This window comes from Amblyraja radiata, chromosome 8 (assembly GCF_010909765.2).
Source record: "Amblyraja radiata isolate CabotCenter1 chromosome 8, sAmbRad1.1.pri, whole genome shotgun sequence".
Lineage (NCBI taxonomy): Eukaryota > Metazoa > Chordata > Chondrichthyes > Rajiformes > Rajidae > Amblyraja > Amblyraja radiata.
Window position 1 is genome coordinate 6,517,437 of NC_045963.1, and position 26,928 is coordinate 6,544,364.

The window sequence follows — 26,928 nt, forward strand, 5'->3', positions numbered from 1 at the left end:
TGTGCACGTCGGGTTGATTGCATTAGTCGAAACAGGGCGGACCACGTGAAGGTTGCAATCTCCCACCCCATTCTGCTCGTATGACTTATGAACATATGGACAGATGCAACTCTTGTAGATGGGGCATCTTGGTTGGCATGGAGTTGGGCTGAAGGGCCTGTTTCCTCAACTCTATGACCTGCTCCGTCCAGGGTGTGGCAATAGGCGCTTCCATAGGTGGAGCCGGGGGGGAGGGGGGGGAGGGGGGGGGGGGGGGGGGGGAGACTGTGCAGAAGAGAGACAGGCCCTTCGGCCCACCCAGTCCATGCTGACCATCAAGCTCCCATCTGTACTAGTCCAAAACAAATCCATGTTTTATTCTCCCAGCATTTCCACTCGGGAACAACAGGGATTACAGAGAGTGCTGGACACTGCCCGGTCCATCACAGCTACTGACCTCCCCAGCATCGAAGGGATCTACAGGAGGCGCTGCCTCAAAAAGGCAACCAGCATCATCAGAGACCCACACCACCCTGGCCACTCTCTCATCTCACTGCTACCATCGGGAAGAAGTTACAGGAGCCTGAAAACCCTGACCTCCACGTTCAAGAACAGCTTCTTGAACACTGCACAACACTGACCTCAGCAACTGTGATCTTCTATGGACTGTGTCTTTGGTTGCAGTAGGCATTTAAGTTGTTAGAACATTCCATAAGACATAGGATCAGAATCAGGCCATTCGTTCCATCGGGTCTATCTTCATGGCTGATCTATTTTTCCCTCTCGACCACATTCTCCTCGCAACATTTGATGCCCTTACTAATGCAGAATGCGCTGTTTTTGCGGGTATCCCCGTTATTGCATTAATCCTGTGTGTGTGTGTGTGTGTGTGTGGGGTGTTGCAAGGACGGGCCTGTGAAGCTGCAGCGGGGAATGTCATTGTACAGCTGACAAACGGCACGGTGCGGGCTCTCTCCTCTGTAGCAGCAGCGGGTCAGTGATGAGTGGGGAATGTCCCAGCGATGTGTCCCCGGGGGAGGGAGGCTGCGGTCCGGCACCAGCCCGGCAATGCGGAACCTGCCTGTGTGCGGGCGGGCAGCTGAGCGGCTGAGACGCTGCAGTGGACCCGGAGCCCGGCCAGAGTCGCTGCGGGCAGGCGGGCGGGCAGAGGGAGGGAGGAGGGAGTCCCGCACCGGGGAGGGGGACACGGCTGCATGGGGAGCGGGGGAGGAGCGGACCGGGGCTGCAGCCGAGGCCGAGCCGCCACCGCCGCCGCCCGGGCTCCAGGTGAGCGGCCGCGGGGAGGGGGAGCGAGGAGGGAACTCCGGGCACCGACCGCGTCGCTGCTGCAGCACCGGGGGCGGGGAGGGGGCAGCACCCGGCCCGACACACGGTCACCCGGTACCGGGGACAGCACCGAGGCGGCGGCACGGTCGGTGTATCGCACGGTGTATCCCACATACCTACACACAGTCACACACACACTCTCACTCACACACACACGGTCCCACATATCTATACACACGGTCTCACACACACTGTCTCACACACACACTGTCTCTCTCACACACACACACACGGTCCCACATATCTATACACACGGTCTCACACACACGGTCTCACACACACTGTCTCTCTCACACACACACACACGGTCTCACACACACGGTCTCACACACACTCTCACACAGACTGTCTCTCTCTCTCACACACACACTCTCTCACACACATACACACACACACACACACTCTGTCTCTCTCTCACACACGGTCTCACACACACACACTCTGTCTCTCTCTCACACACGGTCTCACACACACACACTCTGTCTCTCTCTCACACACGGTCTCACACACACACACTCTGTCTCTCTCTCACACACGGTCTCACACACACGGTCTCACACACACGGTCTCACACACACTGTCACACACACACACTGTCTCTCTCTCACACAAACACACACGGTCCCACATATCTATACACGCGGTCTCACACACACGGTCTCACACACACGCACACACTCAGTCTCTCACGCACACACACACACTGTCACACACACACTCACTGTCTCTCACACACACAGTCACACACACAGTCACACACACACACTGTCTCTCACACACACAAACACACTGTCTCTCTCACACACACACACACACTGTCACACACACACACACACACACACACACACACACACACACACACACACACAGTCTCTCACACACACACACACACTCACTGCCTCTCTCACACACACTCTCTCACACACATACACTCTCACACATCTACCCACCCACACACACGGTCTCACACCTACACGGTCTCTCTCACACACACCTACACACACACACTGCACTCTCATTAACATAGTCTCTCACAGAAACCCACACACTGTCACACATACATTCTCGTACACACACACACTGTCTCACATAAATAATCACAGTCTCACATACACCGTCTCTCTCACACACTCTCTCTCTCTCTCACAGAATCTCTCACACATACACATATATAGACACATAATCACATAGACACAGTACATGCATCTCGCTCACACACACGTACTAACTAACACACAACCTCACAGACAGGTTCATATTTGCCAGTGCCCATCTGTATACTGTGCCACAGCATGGAAACAGGCCGTTTAGCCCAACTTGCCCATGCTGACCAAGCAGCCCCATCATTGCTAGTCCCATCTGCCCGCGTTTGGCCCATATCCCTCTAAACCGTTCCTATCCATGTACCTGTCCAGGTGTCTTTTAAATGTTGTTATAGTCCCAGCTTCAACTACCTCCGCCGACAGCTCGTTCCATAAACCCAGCATCGTCTGTGTTAAAACGCTGCCCCTTAGGTTGCTATTAAATCTTTCCCTCCTCTCCTTAAACCTATGTCCTCTGGTCCTCGATTCCCCTACTCTGGGCAAGAGACTCTGTGCATCTACTCGATCTATTCCACTCATGATTTTATACACTTCTATAAGATCTACCCTCATCCTCCTGCACTCCAAGGAATAGAGTCCCAGCCTACTCAACCTCTCCCTATAGCTCAGTCCATCGAGTACTGGCAACATCCTCGTCAATCTTCTGTGCGCCGTTTCCAGCTTGACATCTTTCCTGTAACAGGGTGACCTCAACTGAACATGTGGCTTCATCAACAAATTGTACAACTCGTGTATATGTAACAACACACACACACACACACGTATTTAACACGGATGTATAATTAAGTGTGTAATGTAGAACGTAAACACGGATGTATAAATGGAGCCAAGGAATTGCAGGTGTAGGAATCTGGAGTATTTACAAAGTGCTGGAGGAACTCTGCTGGCCGGGTGTGTGAAGGGGATGGCCGGGCGGTGATCAGGTTCGGGACCCTTCTTCCTTGCCTCCCCACAGACGGCTGCCCGGTGTGGCTCGTGTCCCGCACCCACACACACACACACACACACACGGGTGTTGCCGCAGGGAACCCGGGCTGGAGCCGGGACACGGGGCAGTGCGGCCGGTGTGCGGTGTGGGGCAGGGACGGGAGAGGAGGGGAAGGGACGCGTGTGGATACTGCCCGCCTTCATGCACACACCGTGCCCGGTCATGGTCACCGCTGGGGGCTGGGCTCCGGTGATGGGGCAGCTCCTGCCCTCGACGCCGCGGCTGTGGCGGCCCGGGACCGCCGTGTCCTGTCCCAGCGCCTGGTCACTGCCCGTGTCCCAGAATAGATGTATGTGTGGGTGTGTGATCGTGTCTATCTCTGTCTATCGTGTGAGTGTGCCTGCCTTTGAGTGTGTGTGTGTGTGCGAGAGAGACGGGACCGTGCAGAGGGAGCTGGTGTGTGTGTGTGTGTGCCTGTGAGTGTGTGTCTGCCTGTGTGTGTGCGTGTGTGAGTGTAAGTGTGCCTGTGTATGTGTTTGTCTGCCTGTGTGTGTCTGCCTGTGTCTGTGCGTGTGAGTGCGTGTGAGTGTGTGTGGGTGTCTGCCTGTGAGTGTGTGTGGGTGTCTGCCTGTGAGTGTGAGTGTGGGTGTCTGCCCGTGTGTGTGTGTGTGTGTGTGTACTATGCAGGGGAGAGTTAGTTGGCTAACGGTTCATGTTGCTTTTCCGGGTGCTCTTTAAGCCCGTGTGTGGGCGTCTTGCATTGGGGCAGGGTGCGTGTGTTGCATTGGTGTGTGTTGCACTGGGGCAGGGTTTGTGTTGCATTGGTGTGTGCAACATACACCAAAACACTGGGGCAGGGTGCGTGTGTAGCATTGGGGCATGATGTGTGTGTGTGTGTGTTGCACTGGGGCAGGTGCTGCAGTGCTGCTGGGTGTGAGTGACTGCAGGCAGGCAGGCAGACTGACGCTGCACACGTGTGGCGCTGGGGCCTGCTTTTGCAGTCTCCTCAGGCACTTGGTCCAACACTGCCGGTGATTTAATCCATTCCTATTTTAAAACACAGCACACGCACCACTGCTCATGACATCATTGGCTCCTAAATCACATAGAACACAGAACAGGTCAGGAACAGGCCTTTCGGCCCACAAGGTCTGTGCTGGACATGATGCCAAGAGCAACTAGTATCCAACTCCACATAATCCATATTCCTCCATTCCCTGCCGATCCAAAAGCATCTTAAACACCACTATCGTATATGCTTCCACCACCACCTCAGCAGCTCATTCCAGGCACCCACTATGTAAAAAAAATGTCCCGCACATCCCCTTTAAAGTCTGCCCCCTCACCTTGAAGCCATGCCCTCTAGTATTTGGAATCTCCCCCCTCCACTGTCTACCCTATCCATGCCTTGTATCAAGCCTCCTCTTAGCCTCCATACTGGACGACACTCAGACTGTATTAGCTCCGTGCATTCCCTATTTAAAACGGGGTCATAAGAATTAGTGAAGTGTTTAATAGTATAAAGGATGTATTATGATATGTGCACATTTATCCTCTAGAGAAAGAAGGTCATTAATACACTCCCATCACTTCAACGTCTCTGAAATTAACCATAGAGTTAACTATAAAGCCATAGAGTCACACAGCACGGAAACAGGCCCTTCGGCCCAATGCATTCATGCCAACCAACATCCCCCATCTACACTAGTCCCACCTGCCCCCGTTTGGCTTGTCCCTCTAAACATTTGTGTGTATACCTCAATAGACAATAGACGCTGGAGTAGGCCAATTGGCCCTTTGAGCCAGCTCCACCATTCATAGAAAATAGGTGCAGGAGTAAGCCATTCGGCCTTTCAAGCCTGCACCGCCATTCAATATGATCATGGCTGATCATCCAACTCAGTATCCTGTACCTGCCTTCTCTCCATACCCCCTGATCACTTTAGCCACAAGGGCCACATCTAACTCCCTCTTAAATATAGTCAATGAACTGGCCTCAACTACCTTCTGTGGCAGAGAATAGTAAGATTAAACGAGAACTTATCAGTTTGAAGTTTGATCGTTATTTTATGAGGAGTAACGTTGAGGGAATACGTGAAGAACCCCGCCAGGACGCATGCGTGTCATTCTTCAAAGCAGCGGTGTGAAATCACAGATAACTGTAATGACTAAACATAGTAAGATTAGAGAAGAGATACCAGTTGAGTATATGATCAAGGGTGGGAGCGGAGGGCACGTAATCCCTCAACGTTACTCCTCATAAAATAACGATCAAACTTCAAACTGGTAAGTTCTCGTTTAATCTTACTATTTTACTTCGGAGTCATGTGAGTGACTACGTGAAGATTTTAAAGCTCTGTGATTTCATGCCGTGGAAACGAGTCCATGCATCACATCTGCCTTGATTATGGGGAGAATAGAGTTAACATCATTAGACATCAATACGATATTGAAACCCAACGATAAATATATTAACACCAATTATTGCCCCTATTTATGGGGTAAATTATATTACAGAACTTAAATTTGTTTCTGCAAATGTTCCAGGTTCAATGACTGGTTTGTTATAAAGTCGTTGGAAAGTTTCCTCCGTTGACCATCCTGCTGTCTTGAGGATTTGGTCCATAGGAACGTCCAACTTCATAGCTGCCGATGTAGCTGCAGCCCTGGTGGAGTGAGATTTAAAAATGCTAGTGTCTACTCCAGCCTTTATTAGGACCTGTTGTAGCCATCTAGAGATGGTCTGGACTGTCACTGCTTTGAGTGGCTGTTTGTAGCTGATTAAAGTTACATTTCTTTCCCTCTGATGACCTTAGTATACTCCATATATAATAGTAAGTGTGTTACAATACAGAGACGACCATCTGTCGGGTAGGCCCTGAATTCTGTTTTTAGGCCTGCTGACCCCTGTCTGTTCTGTTTGACTATTTCATTGATGTGAAAAGTTAAATTTCCAGATGAAATAATCATGTTGTCCAGCCTTAGTTTCTGTAGTGACTGGACCCTTTGTGCCGTGACCAAGGCCATCAGCATGACTGTTTTCATAGTCAGTTTCTGTAGGGACAGAGCTGTAGCTGGAGACCAGTTTCTTAACATGGTCAGTACAATGCTCACATCCCATATTTGGGAGTACCTGGTTCTTGGGGATTAACATTAAAATGCCCCTCATGAGTTTGGTTACCAGGGTGTGTCCCAACAGAATGCCGCTCTGTTCCTTGCCACAGGTATGTTGACAGAGCACTTCTGGCGCAGTTGATGGCACTATGACTGAGCCTCTCATCGTAATGGAGGCTTGCCAGGAATTCCAGAACAGACGGGATGTTCATAGATCTGTGGGTGATGTTTATTGTTGTGACAGTACTTCCCATTTCTTCAAGACACCAAGTACTGTTTTTTGGTCGACTGTCTGTGGGCCGCTGAAATAATATCCACTGTTCGGTCCGTCGGTCCCAGGTGTAGTAGAGGTGCTTTCAACTCTATTAATTAATAGGTTTATATAATTATGACATGGGTAACTACCCCTTGTTGCGGGAAGAACCAGTAAATTAGGTCTATGATGGATGGTGATGCATGGTTCTAATACCATGTCGAGTATCACCGGGACCCATGGTTGAGTAGGCCAATCGGTTACTATCAAAATACCAGACGCGGAGTCTACTGTATATTCCTAAATACCCGACTGATGAGGCAGAAGGAGGGAATGCATAAATAAATAATCCCCCAATGCAGCGAAAATGCATCTGTAGCCACTGCCCCAGGTTCTGGTTCCCATGAACATAATTCGATAACTGGTGAGAGCATGGATGCGAATAGGTCGATATCTGGTGTTCCATACCGTGCTGTAATTTCAGCAATACATTTTTTATCCAACATCCATTCAGTGTTTTTCATAGAATTTGCGTGACCTGTTGTCTGCCACTAAATTCAGTTTACCTGGTAAGTAGGTAGCTGATATCCAAATATCTCTCTGGATACACTTGCCAAATTGTGTTGGTCAGATTGTCACATGATGTTTCCACCCATATGGTTGATATATGCTACCACGGTGGTGTTGTCAATTTGTAGTCTAACATGCTGGTGATATAACCCAGAACAATATGACTTAAAGCCATGGAATGCACTCAACATTCCCAGGTAGTTTATGCCCAGTGTTTCCATCTCCGCCACAGCTGGAGATGGAATTGGTAGCATCCCATCCAAGTGCACTGGCATCAGTATGTAGTTCCATAGACGGGTAGCTGATAATGTTTGGATCGGAACAATGCCTAATGTTATGTTTCCACCATTTTAGTTCCATTGTGGCCTCTATTGGTAGCTTCATTGGTCTGTCAGAATGACCCCCATAATTTTTGAGTGCACGAATGTGTGCCCTCTGTAATTTTTGATAATGTAAAGGTCCGATTTGTGTGGCTGGAAACGCAGCCACTATAATGCCAATTATTCTTGCTACCAGTCTGATGGATGGTTTTGTTTTGCTGCAAGCCTCCATTAAGGCTGTAACCTTTTCTTTCGGCAAAGTCACTTACATGTGAACTGTGTTAAAGGCGAACCGCAGATGATCCATTGTGTTAAATAACATCTGTGGTCACCTCTAATGGGTACTGTATAGTAAGCATTTTTTAATACGATGCTTGCCATGTAGTAACCTAGGAATCAATTGCTTAGCAGTAACAAAGGTTCCCATCTAGTAATGAATATAAAGTACGAAAGTATTCAAATTAGTCAAATCTATGATGATGTGGCAACCACCATCAGTTTATGATAAATATTTTGGACACGAATTCCTGTGATTCGTGTTGGATATCCTCCATTACTCCTTTTTTATATGGGCACTGTAGTTCGGTATGCGCTTTTAATTTTTTTTTTTTTTTTTTGCCTGTAAGCACGAACATTCGGTTCGGTACATGCTGAACTGGAGGATTATGTTTTGTATAAATTCTATGGTATAACCCTATACTTCTGAAAATATAAGCTTCGGTAGTTAATTTATTCCATGCATCCAGATAGAATTGTAATCTCCCACCAACCTCGTAAGGAACCAGGCCCACCTTCCTGCATGGTTACTATTAGTAGGTTTGTTACTTTTTCGGCATCCTCCGTGGACGTTGAGGTGCCGGTGTCTGGATCTGTAGTTGGGTCGGTGTTGAGGATTAGCGCATTCCCCAGGAAGTAGTTTTTAGACGTTGCTTTAATGAGCCCCAGGGTTTTACCCTCTTTGTCAAGTTCTTTTACCTGTTTTGATAAGTTGCCTCCAAATAGTAATATTGGTGGTTTGGAGGTTCCAGGTTTGCATAGGCCTGCAAATTAGGGTCTAAAGCCGGTTGGATGGCACTTCTTCCTAATGCTGTTTACTCGTATTGGTAGTTGCAAAATAAAGCCAGTGCATCCTGGTGATCTTGTGTCATGTCTTTTTTGTTTATTGTGCGGGCGAAACCCGTAATTCCCGCTGTTAGGACTTTCAGAACTTGCTGTTGTTTCAAGTCCCTGACTCTGCCATGTTTTCAAATACACTGGTTGACACTGGGAACATTCAGTGTTTTGCAGTTCCCTGATGGTAAGTGTCTTCCAATAGGTTTTCTTGCACCCCATGTGCACTAGGGGTATGTTCTGCACCCCTCTTCAGGTTCAGCCCAGAATTGACCCCCTATACTCCCCTCTGATGAGGGAGAAACACTGTGCAGCCCTACAAGAGGTACTGCTGTAGGACTTACTAGCTGCCCCCCTGTGACTAGTCTCCATCTCCCGGAGCCTGCCACTTACCTGCTCCAACAGCCGCTCCAGCTGGCTCTGATGCTCTCGGGCACTGGCCACCTCATGGTCACTGGCCGTCGCGGCTGCTCCTGAAGCCGCTGCTCCTGAAGCCGCTCCTGCTCCAGTTCCGGCAGTCAGCCCAGGATTGACCCTCCGTGCTCCCCTCTGATGAGGAGGAACACTGTGCAGCCCCACAAGAGGTACTGCTGTGGGGCTTACTAACTGCCCACTGTGGCTAGCCTCCATCTCCCGGAGCCTGCCACTTTGGAGTATTTCCTCCTGCAGCCGCTCCAACCGGCTCCAATGCTCACGGGCACTGGCCGTCGCGGCTGCTCTTGTTCCCCGCTCCCAGCCGCTCCAACCGGCTCCAATGCTCTCGGGCACTGGCCGCTCGCGGCTATTCAGAGTCGGACTCATCGGAGTCAACGACTCTGTTAGTTTTTTGCTTCGCTCTACCGCCCGGCCGTGGCCGGTGCGGGAGCGAAGTCGGGCACAGCTGTTCCCATTACGGGAGATTAGCGTGCCGTTGGCTGCTGCTGCTGGCTGCCCGCAACTCCGCTGTTCTCCCCCGCCAGCTTTTCCGCAGCCTTCGTGGATCTGGTCCATGTCTCCACCTGTAAGGTAAGTGGAAGGAACGCAGAGTCTCCTTACCTGCTGTTCCCGACTTTCAATTTTTGCCGCTAAGGGGAACGTCGTTCCCCCTGCTGTGACTCGTTGCAGTGTAGCGATATGACACGCATGCGTCCTGGCGGGGTTCTTCACGTAGTCACTCACGTGACTCCGAATTAAAATTCCATAGATTCACCACTCTCTGTGTAAAAAATGGTTTTCTCATCCCAGTCCTAAAAGATTTCCCCTTTATTCCTAAACTGTGGCCCCTTGTTCTGGACTTCCCCAACATCGGGAACAATCTTCCTGCATCTAGCCTGTCCAACCCCTTAAGAATTTTGTAAGTTTCTATAAGATCCCCCCTCAATCTTCTAAATTCTAGTGAGTACAAGCCAAGTCTATCCAGCCTTTCTTCATATGAAAGTCCTGACATCCCAGGAATCAGTCTGGTGAACCTTCTCTGTACTTCCTCTATGGCAAGAATGTCCTTCCTCAGATTAGGAGACCAAAACTGTACGCAATACTCCAGGTGTGGTCTCACCAAGACCCTGTACAACTGCAGTAGAATCTCCCTGCTCCTATACTCAAATCTTTTTGCTCTGAATGCTAACATACCATTCGCTTTCTTCACTGCCTGCTGCACCTGCATGCCTACTTTCAATGACTGGTGTACCACGACACCCAGGTCTCATTGCATCTCCCCTTTTCCCAATCGGCCACCATTCAATGTGATCATGGCTGATTATCCCCAATCAGTACCCCGTTCCTGCATTCTCCCCTGCACAAATATATGTGCAGCTGGGGCTTGGAGGGATATGGGTCTAAAATCAGGCAAATGGGACGAGCTCAACATGGTTGGCATGGACAAGGTGGGCTGAAGGGCCTGTTTCTCTGCTGTTTTGCCCTGTGACTCTGTAACCATGTTTGCCACTTGACTGCTCTTATTCCTGGTCACAGTTGGAAGGACTTTGGGTCTTGCCTGGAAACCACGGAGTCACTGACAGAAGTATATACAATGGTGAGAGACATAGATAGGGTAGACAGTCAGAACCTTTGTCCCTGCATGGAAGATTCACCGGCTAGAGGGCACAGCTTTAAGAGGAGAGTGGCAACATTCAAAGGAGATGTGCAGGGGATGTTTTTTACACAGGTAGATGCCTGGACCACGCTGCCAGGGGTGGTCATAAGGAATAGGAGTAGAATTAGGCCATTCGGCACATCAAGTCTACTCTGCCATTCAATCATGGCTGATCTATCTCTCCATCGAAATGGCGTCAAGTTGGGAAAAGGGGAAGTACAACGGGATCTGGGGGTCCTTGTACATCAGTCTATGAAAGTAAGCATGCAGGTACAGCAGGCAGTGAAGAAAGCGAATGGCATGTTGGCCTTTATAACAAGAGGAATCGAATACAGGAGCAAAGAGGTCCTTCTGCAGTTGTACAGGGCCCTAGTGAGACCACACCTGGAGTATTGTGTGCAGTTTTGGCCCCCTAATTTGAGGAAGGACTTTCTTGCTATTGAGGGAGTGCAGCGTAGGTTTACAAGGTTAATTCCCGGGATGGCGGGACTGTCATATGCTGAGAGAATGGAGCAGCTGGGCTTGTATACTCTGGAGTTTAGAAGGATGAGAGGATATCTTATTGAAACATATAAGATTGTTAAGGACTTGGACACGCTAGAGGCAGGAAACATGTTCCTGATGTTGGGGGAGTCCAGAACCAGGGGCCACAGTTTAAGAATAAGGAGTAAGCCATTTAGAACGGAGACGAGGAAACACTTTTTCTCACAGAGAGTGATGAGTCTGTGGAATTCTCTGCCTCAGAGGGTGGTGGAGGCTGGTTCTCTGGATGCTTTCAAGAGAGAGCTACATAGGGCTCTTAAAAATAGCAGAGTCAGGGGATATGGGGAGACGGCAGGAACGGGGTACTGATTGGGGATGATCAGCCATGCTGGCTCAAAGGGCCGAATGGCCTACTCCTGCACTTATTGTCTATTGTCCTAACCCCATTCTCCTGCCTTCTCCCCTTAACCTCTGACAGCTGTACTAATCGATCTATCTCTGACTTAAACATATCCACTGATGGTGAAGGCAGATACGATAGTGGTGTTTCAGAGACTATGGGATAGGCACATGGATCTGTCCATGGTCTTGAACCTGTGACTCCGGGGCTGGGCTACCACCATCGATCCCAGGTTGTTGTCCACGTTGAACACATCAGTCTAGCCCTGGCTGGTGGGACAATGCAAGGATTTAGAACAAGCAATCTGCTGCTTACTCAAGCCCCTGTCAGATTGCTCATTAAAGTGAGTGAACATTTCAGCGGCACTTCATCCAAATTCATCATAGGGTGGCCCACTGCTGTGGAAAGGAGAGTCGGGACAGTGGATTACAGTGTGGTGTGGGCTCTCCACAGAAGAACATACAACACAGAGCAGTACAGTGTAGGAAGGAACTGCAGATGCCGGTTCAAACCGAAGATAGACACAAAATGCTGGCGTAACTCAACGGGACAGGCAGCATCTCTGGAGAGAAGGAATGGGTGACGTTCGGGTCTGAAGAATGAATGAATGATTGAATGAATAAGTTTATTGGCCAAGTATTCACATACAAGGAATTTCCCTTGGTGCTCCGCCCGCAAGTGACAACGTGACATCAGTCAGGAATAGTCTCGACCCGAAATATCACCCATTCCTTCTCTCCAGAGATGCTGCCTGTCCCGCTGGGTTACTGCAGCATTTTGTGTTTGTCCACAGGAACAGGCCCTTTGGCCCAGACTTCAGAGACAAACATATCTGGCAGTGTGTTCCAGGCACCCACCACCCTCTGTGTAAAAAGAACACTTATCCTTTCAATGTTCCTGCTCTCACCTGATAGCTACGCCCTCCAGTCTTTGACATTTCAACCCTGGGACAAAGGCTTTGACTGTCTACCTATCTATGCTTCTCATAACTTTATACACTTCTATCAGGTCTTCCCACAACCTCTGGCGTTCCAGAGAAAGCAACCCAAGTCCGTCCAACCTTTGGTGGCAAGAACAGGAAAGTAGACTATTACCTGAATGGCGGCCGATTAGGAAAAGGGGAGATGCAACGAGACCTGGGTGTCATGGTACACCAGTCATTGAAAGTAGGCATGCAGGTGAAGCAGGCAGTGAAGAAAGCGAATGGTATGTTAGCATTCATAGCAAAAGGATTTGAGTATAGGAGCAGGGAGGTTCTACTGCAGTTGTACAGGGCCTTGGTGAGACCACACCTGGAGTATTGCGTACAGTTTTGGTCTCCTAATCTGAGGAAAGACTTTCTTGCCATAGAGGGAGTACAGAGAAGGTTCACCAGACTGATTCCTGGGATGGCAGGACTTTCATATGAAGAAAGACTGGATAGACTCGGCTTGTACTCGCTGGAATTTAGAAGACTGAGGGGGGATCTTATAGAAACGTACAAAATTCTTAAGGGGTTGGACAGGCTAGATGCAAGAAGATTGTTCCCGATGTTGGGGGTCCAGAACAAGGGGTCACAGTTTAAGGATAAGGGGGAAGCCTTTTAGGACCGAGATGAGAAAAAAAAATTTCACACAGAGAGTGGTGAATCTGTGGAATTCTCTGCCACAGAAAGTAGTTGAGGCCAGTTCATTGGCTATATTTAAGAGGGAGTTAGATGTGGCCCTTGTGGCTAAAGGGATCAGGGGGTATGTAGAGAAGGCAGGGACAGGATACTGAGTTGGATGATCAGCCAAGATCATGTTGAATGGCGGTGCAGGCTCGAAGGGCCTACTCCTGCACCTATTTTCTATGTTTCTGTTTCTATCCTGTAGCTAATACAGCCTAATCCAGGCATCATGCAGGTGAACCTCCTCTGCACCCTCTCCAAAGCCTCCTCATCCTTCCTGTAATGGGTCGACCAGAACACCAAATCTCACCAAACTATTTAAAAAAACGTCACTTCCTGACTTCTACTCAATATCCCGTCTGATGAGGGCAAGCATACCTTTGCGTGCACCTTCTTTGCCACTCTATTTACTTCTATGTAGCTGTTCAATGATGTTCCACATACCGAATACCGAAAGGCTTGGATAGAGTGGATGTGGAGAGGATGTTTCAACTACTGGGAGAGTCCAAGACAGCCTCAGCATTGAAGGGGGTTCTTTCAGGAAGGAGATGAGGAGGAATTTCTTTAGTCTGTGGGATTCCTTGCCACAGAAGGCTGTGAAGTCAATGGATATTTAAGGCAGATAGATAGATAGATTCTTGATTATTACAGGTGTCAGAGATTATGGGGAGAAGGCAGGAGAATGGGGTTAGGAGGGAGAGATAGAACAGCCATGATTGAATGGTGGAGTAGACTTAGAAACATCGAAAATAGGTGCAGGAGTAGGCCATTCGGCCCTTCGAGCCTGCACTGCCATTCGATATGATCATGTCTGATCATCCAACTCAGTATCCCATCCCTGCCTTCTCTCCATACCCCCTGATCCCTTTAGCCACAAGGGCCACATCTAACTCCCTCTTAAATATAGCCAATGAACTGGCCTCAACTACCTTCTGTGGCAGAGAATTCCACAGATTCACCACTCTCTGTGTAAAAAATGATTTTCTCATCTCGGTCCTAAAAGACTGCCCTCTTATCCTTAAACTGTGACCCCTAGTTCTGGACTTCCCCAACATCGGGAATAATCTTCCTGCATCTAGCCTGTCCAACCCCTTAAGAATTTTGTAAGTTTTTATAAGATCCCCCCTCAATCTTCTAAATTCTAGCGTGTATAAGCCGAGTCTATCCAGTCTTTCTTCATATGAAAGTCCTGCCATCCCAGGAATCAGTCTGGTGAACCTTCTCTGTACTCCCTCTATGGCTTGATGGGCCGAATGGCCTTATTCTGCTCCTTTCGCTCCTGGCCTTCTGATGTTTTTAAGGATGTGTTTGTGTTGTTTCACAGGGGGAAGACCCGGAGGTCAGATGTGTGAGGCGTGTAGATAACTTGGTCGCGGAGAGTGGATTGTGAGCATGGAGGGTGAGATGGAGCAGCGGAACGGCTGGAGTCCCAGAGCAGTAGCGGCCAATGGTCTGATCAACACCACCGAGGCTCATGTGGAGGGCTTGGAGGGGCCGCCGTGTGTCTACCCCACGCCACACTACGAGGGGGAGCTGGGCGTGGGGGAGAGTGAGCAGCAGGTACTCAGTGCCCAGAACCTACAGCATGCGGTGGATGCACAGTACCGAGCTGGCATCTTCACCTACACGGGCAGCCTGCTGCCCCCCTGTGACGACAGCAGCTCGGACACATGTGAGACCACCTTCATCGACAACAAGTCCCCTCTCAACCAGGGCATGGACTACGAGGACGGAGACTTCATTGACCTGTCCACAGATGAGGGCAAACTGCAGACACTCTCCTACGACCTGGAGGATGAGGAGGAGTTCCAGGAGCTGGAGGTAGGAACCAGCGAGGGGGCCATTAATGCCACAGGGTCACACAGTCACGGGGCACAATGTCAGTCACAGAGACACGGAGGCACAGGCATGGAGACACAGGGACACAGGGTCACAGGGGCACAGGGACACAGGGACACAGGGACACAGAGACACAGGCACGGAGACACAGGGTCACAGGGACACAGGGACACAGGGACACAGGGGCACAGGGACACAGGGACACAGGGACACAGGGACACAGGGACACAGGGGCACAGGGACGGAGACACAGGGTCACAGGGACACAGGGACACAGGGACACAGGGACACAGAGGCACAGGGACACAGGGGCACAGGGACACAGGGACACAGAGACACAGGGGCACAGGGACACAGGGACACAGGGGCACAGGGACACAGGGGCACAGGGACACAGGGGCACAGGGGCACAGGGACACGGGCACAGGGGCACAGGGACACAGGGACACAGAGACACAGGGACACAGGGGCACAGGGGCACAGGGACACAGAGACACAGACACAGGGGCACAGGGACACAGGGACACAGGGACACAGGGGCACAGGGACACAGGGGCACAGGGGCACAGGGACACAGAGACACAGGGGCACAGAGACACAGGGGCACAGAGACACAGAGACACAGGGGCACAGAGACACAGGGACACAGGGGCACAGGGACACAGGGGCACAGGGGCACAGGGGCACAGAGACACAGAGACACAGGGACACAGGGACACAGGGGCACAGGGACACAGGGACACAGGGACACAGTGACACGGAGACACAGGGACACGGAGACACAGGGACACAGGGACACAGGGGCACAGGGACACAGGGACACAGTGACACGGAGACACAGGGACACGGAGACACAGGGACACAGGGACACAGGGACACAGGGACACAGGGACACAGGGGCACAGGGACACAGGGACACAGGGACACAGTGACACGGAGACACAGGGACACGGAGACACAGGGGCACAGGGACACGGAGACACAGGGACACAGGGACACAGAGACACGGAGACACGGAGACACAGGGACACAGGGACACGGAGACACAGGGACACAGGGACACAGGGACACAGGGACACAGGGACACAGGGACACAGAGACACAGGGACACGGAGACACGGAGGCACGGGGACACAGGGACACGGGGACACGGAGACACGGAGACACAGGGACACGGAGACACGGAGACACGGAGACACGGAGACACAGGGACACAGGGACACAGAGATGCGGAGCTGCAGGGACACAGAGATGCGGAGCTGCAGGGAAGCAGGGACACAGAGTCTCAATTTCAGAGAGTCATAGAGTTGTACAGCACGGAGACAGGCCCTTCAGCCCACTTTGTCCATGCCGACCAACTTGGCATACTGGGCTAGTCCCAGTTTGCCTGCATGTGGTCCATATCCCTCTAACCCTCTCCTATCCATATATCTGCCCAAATGGCTCTTAAAAGTTGTAATTGTATCCCACTTCCATAGCTTCCTCTGGTAGTTCATTCCAGATACAGACTACACTCTGAGTGAAAATGTTACCCCTGAGCCTCTTAAATCTCTCCCCTCTCACCTTACGCCTGTGCTCTCTAGTTTTAGAATCCTCTACCCTGGGGAACAGACTGTGAGCGTTCACTTTATCCGTGCCCCTCATGATCTTGTACACCTCAATAAGGTCACCCCTCAGCCTCCTACCCTCCAGAGAGATGAGTCCCAGCCTATCCAACCTTTCCCTGTAGCTCAAGCCCGCATGCTCAGGTTACATGCTGGTGAATATCCTCTGCGCCCTTTCCTACTCATTGAAATCGGGTGTGTGGTACAGTGGACCACCTTCCAGCTCCTGACTATAGTTTGAAGATAGACACAAAAAGCTGGAGTAATTCTGCGGGAGAGGCAGCATCTCTGGAGATAAGGAATGGGTGACGTTTTAGGTCGAGACCCTTCTTCAACCTGAGGGGTCTGAAGAAGGGTCTCGACCCGAAACGTCACCCATTCCTTCCCTCCAGAGATGCTGCCCGTCCCGCTGAGTTACTCCAGCTTTTTGTGTCTATCTTCGGTCTAAACCAGCATCTGCAGTTCCTTCCTACACATAGTCCTTCCTTTCCCTTGGCTAACTTTGTAAAGATGTGAGTGTCCATATTTCAATGGACGAGCTGGTAATGGGTTGGTGGGAAGCGATGCAGGAAGGAGCCTGTCATAACCTGATTCACCGTCAGGGCTGGATTTACGTATAAGCTTCACAAGCTTAAGCTGAGGGCCTCGAGAACCAGGGGGGCCTCGGCAGGGCCGGATTTACCTATAGGCTTCATGGGCTGATTGAGAGGGGCCTTACATGGGAGATTGGGAGGGGCCTCAAAAGTGGAACAGCCTAGGGCCTCTCTTCATCTAAATCCGGCCCTGTTCACCGTCCAGTAAATGAATCAGCACCCGGCTGTCAGATGAGGGGTGGGGGCAGACAAGGGGGGCGCTGAGAGGGTGAATCTCTGCCCCACAATTGCCAGTCCCGAGGGAGAGGGGCTTAACTCACTGAGCACTAACGCTCGGTCCGCCAAGGCCTGCAGAGTCTCCTCTCTGACCAACCATTTTACTTCGGAGTCACGTGAGTGACTACGTGAAGAACCCGCTCAGCACGCATGCGCGGCATTACGCCAGCAGTGCAACAGCGGCTGCAGCGGGAGTCAGGCGCTCCCGCTGCAATTTAAAAGACGGACCGTCAGGTAAGTTAAACTGAGGTCGGCTTTACTTGTGAAAGGAGAGCCATCTGATTTCTCTTTCAAAATGAGTATATCCAAGAAAAGGCTCTCAAAGAAATCTGTCCCCCGTTCGACTCCACCAGAGGAGCGTTCCATCAGGGGGGGGGGCAGCAACAGGCGGTAGGAACGCTTACCGAGCGCTCCGCTATTCCCGACACCGTGTCGAGCCCAGCCCCGCTAGCGCCTGAGCAGCGGGCTGGATGTAAAGCTACCAGGAAAAGCGTCCAGCCGGTGGTTTCCGACACGTCGGACAGGGACGTCTCTCCACCCGGGCGGGGGAGAGACAGCCGCCTGAGCCGCATGGAGCGGCTCCTGGAGCAGGTTCTCCAGCGAGGTGCGCCTCGTGAGGGGCGCTCTCGCAGGGGGAGGTCAGGCACTCCCTCCACAGTGCCTTGTGCACTGTCCATTGCTTCCTCCTTACCCGAGGGTAGCTTTGGTGACCAGGACTGGGCTGGTCAAGAAGAGGGGACGATGGCTGAAGATCTCGGGAGTATGCAAGGGGTGCAGGAACAGGAAGAGCTGCTTGGTGTGGTGGACCGCTACGTGGCAACCCCACATGCAGGAAGACCGTTAGAGGCCAAACTAGCGGCCAGCATCAACCACCTCTCCAACAGGGCTCTACAGGAGAGGTGGTCAATGAGGCTTTAGAAACATATACAGCTCCAGAGAACTGTGAGTCCCTCAAAGTGCCAGCTGTAAACAGCCAAATCTGGGGGCACGTTGGGCCAAACATCCGACACCAGGAGCTAAAACTGCAGCGGATCCTCAGGCTCCTGACGTCAGCCATCACTTCGTTTTCTTGTTCCGTGGACAACACAGAGATGACCACCAATCAACAAGATACTCTCGAGCTGTTGTGCAATACGCAATTTGAGATCAACAACCTGCGTAAAGAAATAATAAGACCTGCCATCAATCCTAAATTTGCGGGGTTGTGCAAAACCCCAGCCAATGAGCCAGACACACTGCTCTTTGGCAATGACCTCTCTAAGCGAATGAAGGATATGGAAGAGGACTCAAAAACCTTTGGTCTCATGAAGGCAGGGCCCAGGACGAGCAAACCTAGAACAATAAACACCAAGTGGCAGCACCCCGTCGCGTCCACCAGTCGACGTCCACCATATGGGACTGGTGAACGCTCGGGGTCCGCATTCTATCACCGTAAGTCTTTTTTAGACCAGGGCCCAGAGCGGACCCCATGGAAAATGTGCCACCCCCCAACGTCAACACCACGTCAGACAACACGCAAGCCTCGTTGGACCGGCGGGAACCATGAGGAAATACCCATAACCATGGAGGTAGGTGGGTCTGGTTCCTACCAGTATATAGAGTAATACTAACACATGGGAGTCTGTCACAAGATCAGTATATACTCAATGGCATTAGTGGATACAAATACAGTTCATACTAGAAAAATTGCCACCAGGTCAACATTCACCCCAGAGGGTATTTTTCCCCTCTCCGTTAAAGAAACAAGAGGGACAAGCTGAACTGGTGAGACTAATTACAAAGGGTATCATGGGAAAACCTGAACCCTTGCAATTCGTATCAAATATATTCACTAAACCCAAAAAAGATGGTGGATGTCGCATCATCATTGACTTAACTTCACTAAAAATGTTTATTAAGTATATACATTTCAAAATGGAAACGTTTGTTACTGCCAAACAACTAATTTCCAAAGGATACTACATGGCAAGCATTGATCTTAAAGATGCTTACTATTCAGTACCTATTCACAAGGATCATCGCAGATACCTGAAGTTTACCTGGATGGGGCAACAATGGCAGTTTAAAGCGTTACCCAATGGGTTAACATCAGCCCCAAGATTATTCACCAAGATACTAAAACCAGCCTTGGCAATATTAAGAAGACAAAAACATATTGTCATGGCATATCTTGATGATATCTTAATAGTAGGCAAAACCATGGAATTGACTATGTCAGCTGTATCAGCTACCAAACAGTTGTTCGAAACCCTGGGATTTGTCTTACATCCAGATAAATCTAAGTTGAAGCCATCCACAACTATGGACTACTTGGGCTTCACAATTAATTCAGTCCAATTGACTGTAACTTTGCCAAGAGACAAAACAGTTGCATTGGCACAATCATGCAACAATCTAATGGTCAACGAACGACCAACTATTCGACAAGTAGCAAGAGTAATTGGGGAAATGGTAGCAGCATTTCCGGCTACGCAATTCGGACCTTTGCACTATCAAAACTTACAAAGAGCAAAGGTACAGGCACTAAAACGACATGCAGGTCATTATGATCGTGTCATGAAGTTACCCACTGAAGCAATATCAGAACTACAGTGGTGGGCAAAAAACGTTTGGCATACTTTCAGCCCTATTATCGTCACTAACCCTACGTTAATTATCCAAACAGATGCCAGTGCTCAAGGCTGGGGAGCAACTAACGCCATATCCAGCACAGGTGGTAGATGGACTAACCCTGAGTCGTCATTACTACACTGGGCATAAATTATCTAGAGATGTTGGGTGCCTTCTATGGTTTAAAAGCATATGCAGCAAATATGCATCACTTGCATGTTCGGTTACAAATAGATAATACTACGGTGGTGGCCTACATTAACCATATGGGCGGCATAAAATCGTTATCATGCGACAAGTTGGTTAACACAATTTGGCAATGGTGTGTCGAAAGACATATTTGGCTATCAGCAACTTACCTACCAGGTAAGCTAAATACAGTGGCAGACACCAGGTCACGTAAATTTAATGACAACATCGAATGGATGTTAAACCCCAAAATATTTGCAAAAATTGTCAAGCAATATGGCACGCCAGATATCGATTTATTCGCATCAAGGCTAAATCACCAGGTACCTATGTATGTCGCTTGGGAACCAGACCCTGAGGCAGCAGCGGTAGATGCGTTCGCGCTGGATTGGGGAAATTTCTTCTTCTATGCATTTCCTCCCTTCTGCCTCATTAGTCGGGTACTACGCAAAATACAAATGGACTCTGCTTCAGGTATTTTGATAGCACCCGACTGGCCTACGCAGCCATACTCCATGACATGGTTGTTGAAACTCCGATGATATTTCCCAGTGACCCAGAGTTATTAAAACACCCAGTGTCAGGCATAAGCCACCCATGCCATGAAAAAATCAAACTCCTGGGTTGCAGATTCTGAACAGACCATTGCTGGGACTGGGATTATCAGAACAAACCGTCGACACCATGTCAGCATCCCTCCGAACATCTACTAAAAAACAGTACTTGACCAGTATCAAAAAATGGGAAAAGTACTGACTCGATACAGGGACCACCTACACAACTGCATCAGTCACCAACGTACTGGAATTCCTGGCCAAACTTCACTACGAAGAAGGACTCAGCTACAGTGCCATCAACACAGCGAAAAGTGCCCAGTCTGCCTACTTAACACTAGCACCAGGACAACAGGCCATGGGATCTCACCCGCTGGTGGTAAAATTAATGAAAGGCATTTATAATACCAATCCCCCAAGACCAAGGTACACCCATATATGGGATGTCAGTGTGGTCCTGACTTACCTCAGGGGATGGCCACCAGCCAGATCCCTCAGCCTGGAACAATTGACACTCAAAACGCTCATGTTAATGGCACTTGTATCCGCACAGAGGGTCCAGTCTCTACATCGATTACGACTGGACAACATGATTACAGCTCCAGACCAGATCTCGTTTGTGATCCAGGGACTGATCAAACAGAGCAGGCCAGGAACACCAAGTCCAGTCGTGGTATTCCGGGCTTACCCACCAGAACCACGGTTATGTGTCATGACCCACCTACTGTCCTATATAGACACAACTAACAATATTCGAGGGAGTGAAAACGCCTTGTGGGTCAGTCATAAAAAACCTCATGGTCGGGTGACGAGCCAAACCATTTCGAGATGGCTCAAGCAGGTACTAAAAGCTGCCGGGATTGACACTAACTTGTATAAATCTCACTCCACCAGGGCAGCATCCACATCAACGGCGGAAAGAATGAACGTGCCGATGGACCACATCCTGGCTACAGCAGGATGGTCGAGGGAAACCACGTTCAGAACTTTTTATCACAAGCCGTTGGCAAAACCTGTGTTATTTGCAGAAACAATTTTACAGACTGCAAATATTTAATTTAAGCCCGGGGGAGCATTATTTTTTGTTGTTATTGTTAATAAATACCGTTTTGTTTTTCTTAAACAGATTCATTGGTTGATTACGATAACACACTTCCTCCCTCAAGGACTTCGGTAGTGAGTGAAGTAATAACTGTTACACGGTTTGAAATCACAGAGCTTTGAAATCTTCACGTAGTCACTCACGTGACTCCGAAGTAAAATAGTAAGATTAAACGAGAACTTACCAGTTTGAAGTTTGATCTGTATTTTATGAGGAGTAACGTTGAGGGATTACGTGCCCTCCACGCCCACCCTCAATAATATGGGTCAAATTGATAAACTGATGTCTCCTTGTCTTTACTATGTTTACTTCAATAACTGTGTCTATCTGTGATTCCACACCGCTGCTTTGAAGTATGCCGCGCATGCGTGCTGAGCGGGTTCTTCACGTAATCCCTCATCGTAACTCCTCATAAAATACAGATCAAACTTCAAACTGGTAAATTCTCATTTAATCTTACTATTTTAACTCCCATTCCCACCGTGCCCTTTCTGTCCTGGGCCTCCAACTTTGCCAAAGTGCAGTGGGCCACACGCAAACCAGAGGAACAACACTTCATATTCCACATGGGCAGATTACAGCCCAGCGGTGTGATCATTGAATTGACCAGTTTTATGTAACTAACCCCAACCCTCACCTCCCGCACCCTCTTCCCCCCCCCCCCCCTGTGTCCCACCTGAACCCACACCATTTTCCACCCCCTCCCCTTCCACCTACATTCCTTCCTCTAGCTTCACAATTTGCAACTCATGTGTTCACAAGTCATAGGAGCAGTAGTAGACCATTCGGCCCATCGAGTCTACTCCGTCATTCAATCATGGCTGATCTATCTTTCCTTCTCAACCCCATTCCCCTGCCTTTCTTCCCCATAACCCCTGATACCCGTAAGTAATCAAGAGTCTATCTATCTCTGCCTTAAAAATAGCCATTGACTTGGCCTCCACAGCCCTCTGTGGCAATGCATTCCAAATGATTGCAAATTAACTTTTGGGAAATCCTGCACCAGCATTCGCGAGCCCCTTTGCACTTGTGATTTCTGAATCTTCCCCCCCATTTAGAAAATAGTCTACGCCTTTATTCCTTCCACCAAAATGCAAGACTCCACACTTTGCTACACTGTATTCCATCTGCCACTTCTCTGCCCACTCTCCCAACCTGCCCAAGTCCTTCTGCAGAGTCCCTGCTTTCTCTACACTACCTGCCCCTCCATCTATGTTCATATCATCCGTAAACTTGGCCACAAAGCCTTCAATCCCCTCGTCCAAATCATTAATATACAACGTGAAGAGTAGCGGCCCCAGCACCGAGCCCAGCGGAACTCCGCTAGTCACTGGCAGCCAACCAGAGAAAGCCCCCTTTATTCCCACACTTCAATCCTTATTTCATCTCTGGAATTTTTCCAATCATCTGCCTATCAATTACTCTCCCCACCCACCCCCCCCCCCCCCCCCCCACCCGTATTCTCCTATCACTCGCCAGGCTTTGTCCTGCCTGTACTTTCTTCCAGTTTTCTTTTCCTTACTCCATCCGTCAAAAGAAGGGTCCCGATCTGAAACGTCACCTATCCATGTTCTCCAGAGATGCTGCCTGACCCGCTGCACAGTACTCCAGCACATTTGTCAGCATCACTAAAACAGCATCTGCAGTTCCTTGTGTCTACTAATCTTCAGCTAGAGTGACCCTGTGGGACAGGCACAAAGAGGGTCAAACTGCTAGTGTGCCCCGATGCCAACAGTGTGGTCTTGTCCTAGGCCTTCCTGGGCACTCCACCAATGCCGATCTCTCACTGTTGCTCACAAACACTCATGGTAGGGAGGTAGATATATGGATAGGAAGGGTTTAGTGCGATATGGGCCAAATGCAGGTCAGCATGGACAAGGTGGGCCGAATGGCCTATTTCCATGCTGTACTATCTGTCTATCTGTCTGTCTGTCTGTCCGTCTGTCCGTCTGTCCGTCTGTCTGTCTGTCTGTTCACGTCTATCTGTCTATATGTCTATCTAACCAGCCGCCCACCCACCTATATATAAATATATTTTCACATTCCTCTGGGTAACGTTTGCAACTGTCTTTCCTCTAGGGTTCGACACATCACATGCCCCCACACCGACAGCCAGCTCTTAATCAATGATCTGTACAGCAGGGAAACAAGACATTCGGCCGCACCTTGTCCATGCTGACCAGGTGGCTTAGTCCCATTCACCTGCGTTTGGCCCATATCTTTCCAAACCCTTCCTTTCCACCTATCTGTTCACACGGGTAATGGTCTCCGCTTGTGAAGCTTCCTCTGGCCACTTATTACACACACTGACTACCCCTCTGAGTGAAAAGATTGCTCCTGATGTCCCTCTTAAATCTCTCCCCTCTCACCCTAAACCAATGCCCTCTAGTTTTAGAATCCCCTACCCTGGGAAAAAGACCGTGCATTCACCCTATCTATTCCTCTCATGATTTTTACACCTCTATAAGGTCTTCCCTCAAACACCTGGGCTCCAAAGAATCAATTCCTAGCCTGCTCAACCTCTCACTATGGCTCAGGCCCTCGAATCCTGGCAACATCCTCAAGACCCAAAACACTCTTGAGTCTCGACGATAGTCTTCGCTCTTCATTCTTGACCCTTGACTTCTATCTCATCCATTGAGTTGGTACACAAGTACATCATTTCTAGGAGCAGAATTAGGCCATTCGGCCTTTCAAGTCTACTCCGCCATTCAATCATGGCTGATCTATCGTTCCCTCTGAATCCCATTCTCCTGCCTTCTACCCATAACCCCTGACACCCGCACTAATCAAATCTGCCAGTCTCTGCCTTAAAAATATCCATTGCCTTGACCTCCACAGCCTTCTGTGGCAATGAATTCCACAGATTCACCACCCTCTGACTGAAGAAATTCCTCCTCATCTCCTTTCTAAATGTGTGTCCTATAATTCTTAAGCTGTGGCCTCTGGTCCTAGACTCTCCCACATCCTCTCCACATCCCCCCTATCCAAGCCTTTCACTATTCAGTAAGTTTCAATGAGGTCCCACTCGCTGTGACGAAGGAGGTGCTGGGGTCAATATCCTGGCTCCAGCATTGATGAGGCCGCACTTGGAGTTTTGTGTTCTGTTTTGGTATGTTAACCCAATCATTCTTGGGATCATTCTCGTAAGCCTCCTCTGGAACCTCTCCAGCGCCAGCACATTCTTCCTCAGATGTGTGGCCCAAAACTGCTCACAGTACTCCAAATGCGGTCTGACCATTGCATTTGCTAAAGGGCCTGTCCCACTTGCATGCGATTGCGTGCGTTTGGCGCGGAGGTCGCGCGAAGTTGGCGCTAAGTTGGCGCGTGACGTCATTTACGCATATAAAGGGGGGTTGCTGGCTGCTATTCCATGATCATCATGGAAGAGATGCAGACTGCAACAGCAACAGCAACAGAGACTTCTGTTAGCAGCAGCCCTCATGCTTACAAATCAGCTGGGCAGGAGGCGGGCCGACTGAATTTGGGCGCGGCATGGCGTCGGGCGGTGACGTCATCACGCAACGCCACGCGCTAGGCGTACGCCGCCAAGACGCTGCATACGACGTCAAGACGCTGAGTACGACCGCAATGCGCCTGCGAGCGTACGCGGGCCGACAGGCCGTTGGCGCGCGAAGATTTCGTTCACTGCAAGAATTTCGGAGCCCCGCACGATGTCACGACCAGCCCCACACAACTCCATACCCCTCCGCGCGAGGTCGCGTAATTTGCGAGCCAAGGTCGCGTAAGTGGGACAGGCCCTTAACATAGCATTTGCCGTCCTTACTACCGATTTGACTTGCAAATTAACTATTTGGGAGTGCTGCACCACCACTCGTAAGTCCCTTTGCACCTCTGATGGAGTAGCTGGTTGCTGTGTTGTGTCTGTGTGTTGGTCCATCCATTTGTTGCTGCTGGTGTCATGCAGCAGTGTGTGTGTGTGTGTGTGTTATAGTTGTGGAGAGCTGCAGCTGCTAACCTGCCTCTCCCTCACCCTGTGCAGAGCGAGTATTCCAGCGACACAGAGAGTGAAGACAACTTCCTCACGCTCCCGCCCAAGGACCACCTGGGCCTCAGCGTCTTCTCCATGCTCTGCTGCTTCTTGCCGCTGGGTATCGCTGCCTTCTACCTATCACACGAGGTAGGTCCCAGACCTATGGTCAATGCACCACTGACCACACTGACCATACTGACCACACTGACCCGCACTGACCCGCACTGAACTGGTTTGAATCCTACTTGAAGGACAGGGGCTACTTTGTGTCTATAGGTAATTACACATCTGAGCGTGCAAAAATTACATGTGGAGTTCCCCAGGGCTCTATTCTGGGGCCTCTTCTGTTTAACATCTACATGCTTCCACTGGCTCAGATCATGAAAAACATCAAAATATGTTACCATAGTTACGCAGACGACACACAAATCTACATAACAATATCACCAGGAGACTATAGCCCAATACAAGCACGGAGTAGATGCATTGAGCAAATCAACGATTGGATGAACCAGAATTTTCTCCAATTAAACAAAGAGAAAACTGAAATAATTGTTTTTAACGGTTAAAAGTTAGCACCCAGCTTCAAATGGTAATGCTAAAAACAACAAACCAAGCCAGAAACTTAGGAGTAGTCATGGACTCAGACCTGAACTTCAACAGCCACATAAAAACAGTCACAAAGTCAGCCTACTATCACCTAAAGAATATATCAAGGATTAAAGGACTTATGTCTCAGCAGGATTTGGAAAAACTTGTCCATGCATTTATCTTCAGCAGGCTCGACTACTGTAACAGTGTCTTTACAGGTCTCCCTAAAAAGTCGATCAGACAGCTGCAG

At 49.8% G+C, this 26,928-nt stretch overlaps 1 protein-coding gene across 1 annotated transcript in view; it reads left to right on the forward strand.

The window, feature by feature from the left end:
* Positions 1 to 1,179: 1,179 nt before the first annotated feature.
* The window catches only part of syndig1 (synapse differentiation inducing 1), a 35,868-nt gene continuing 10,119 nt past the window's right edge, over positions 1,180 to 26,928 (forward strand). The window contains exons 1-3 of the mRNA XM_033025002.1: positions 1,180 to 1,266; positions 14,651 to 15,147; positions 26,097 to 26,234. Of these exons, the coding sequence (XP_032880893.1) occupies positions 14,719 to 15,147; positions 26,097 to 26,234 (567 nt within the window). The 5' untranslated portion in view covers positions 1,180 to 1,266; positions 14,651 to 14,718. The remainder of the gene's footprint in view (positions 1,267 to 14,650; positions 15,148 to 26,096; positions 26,235 to 26,928) is intronic.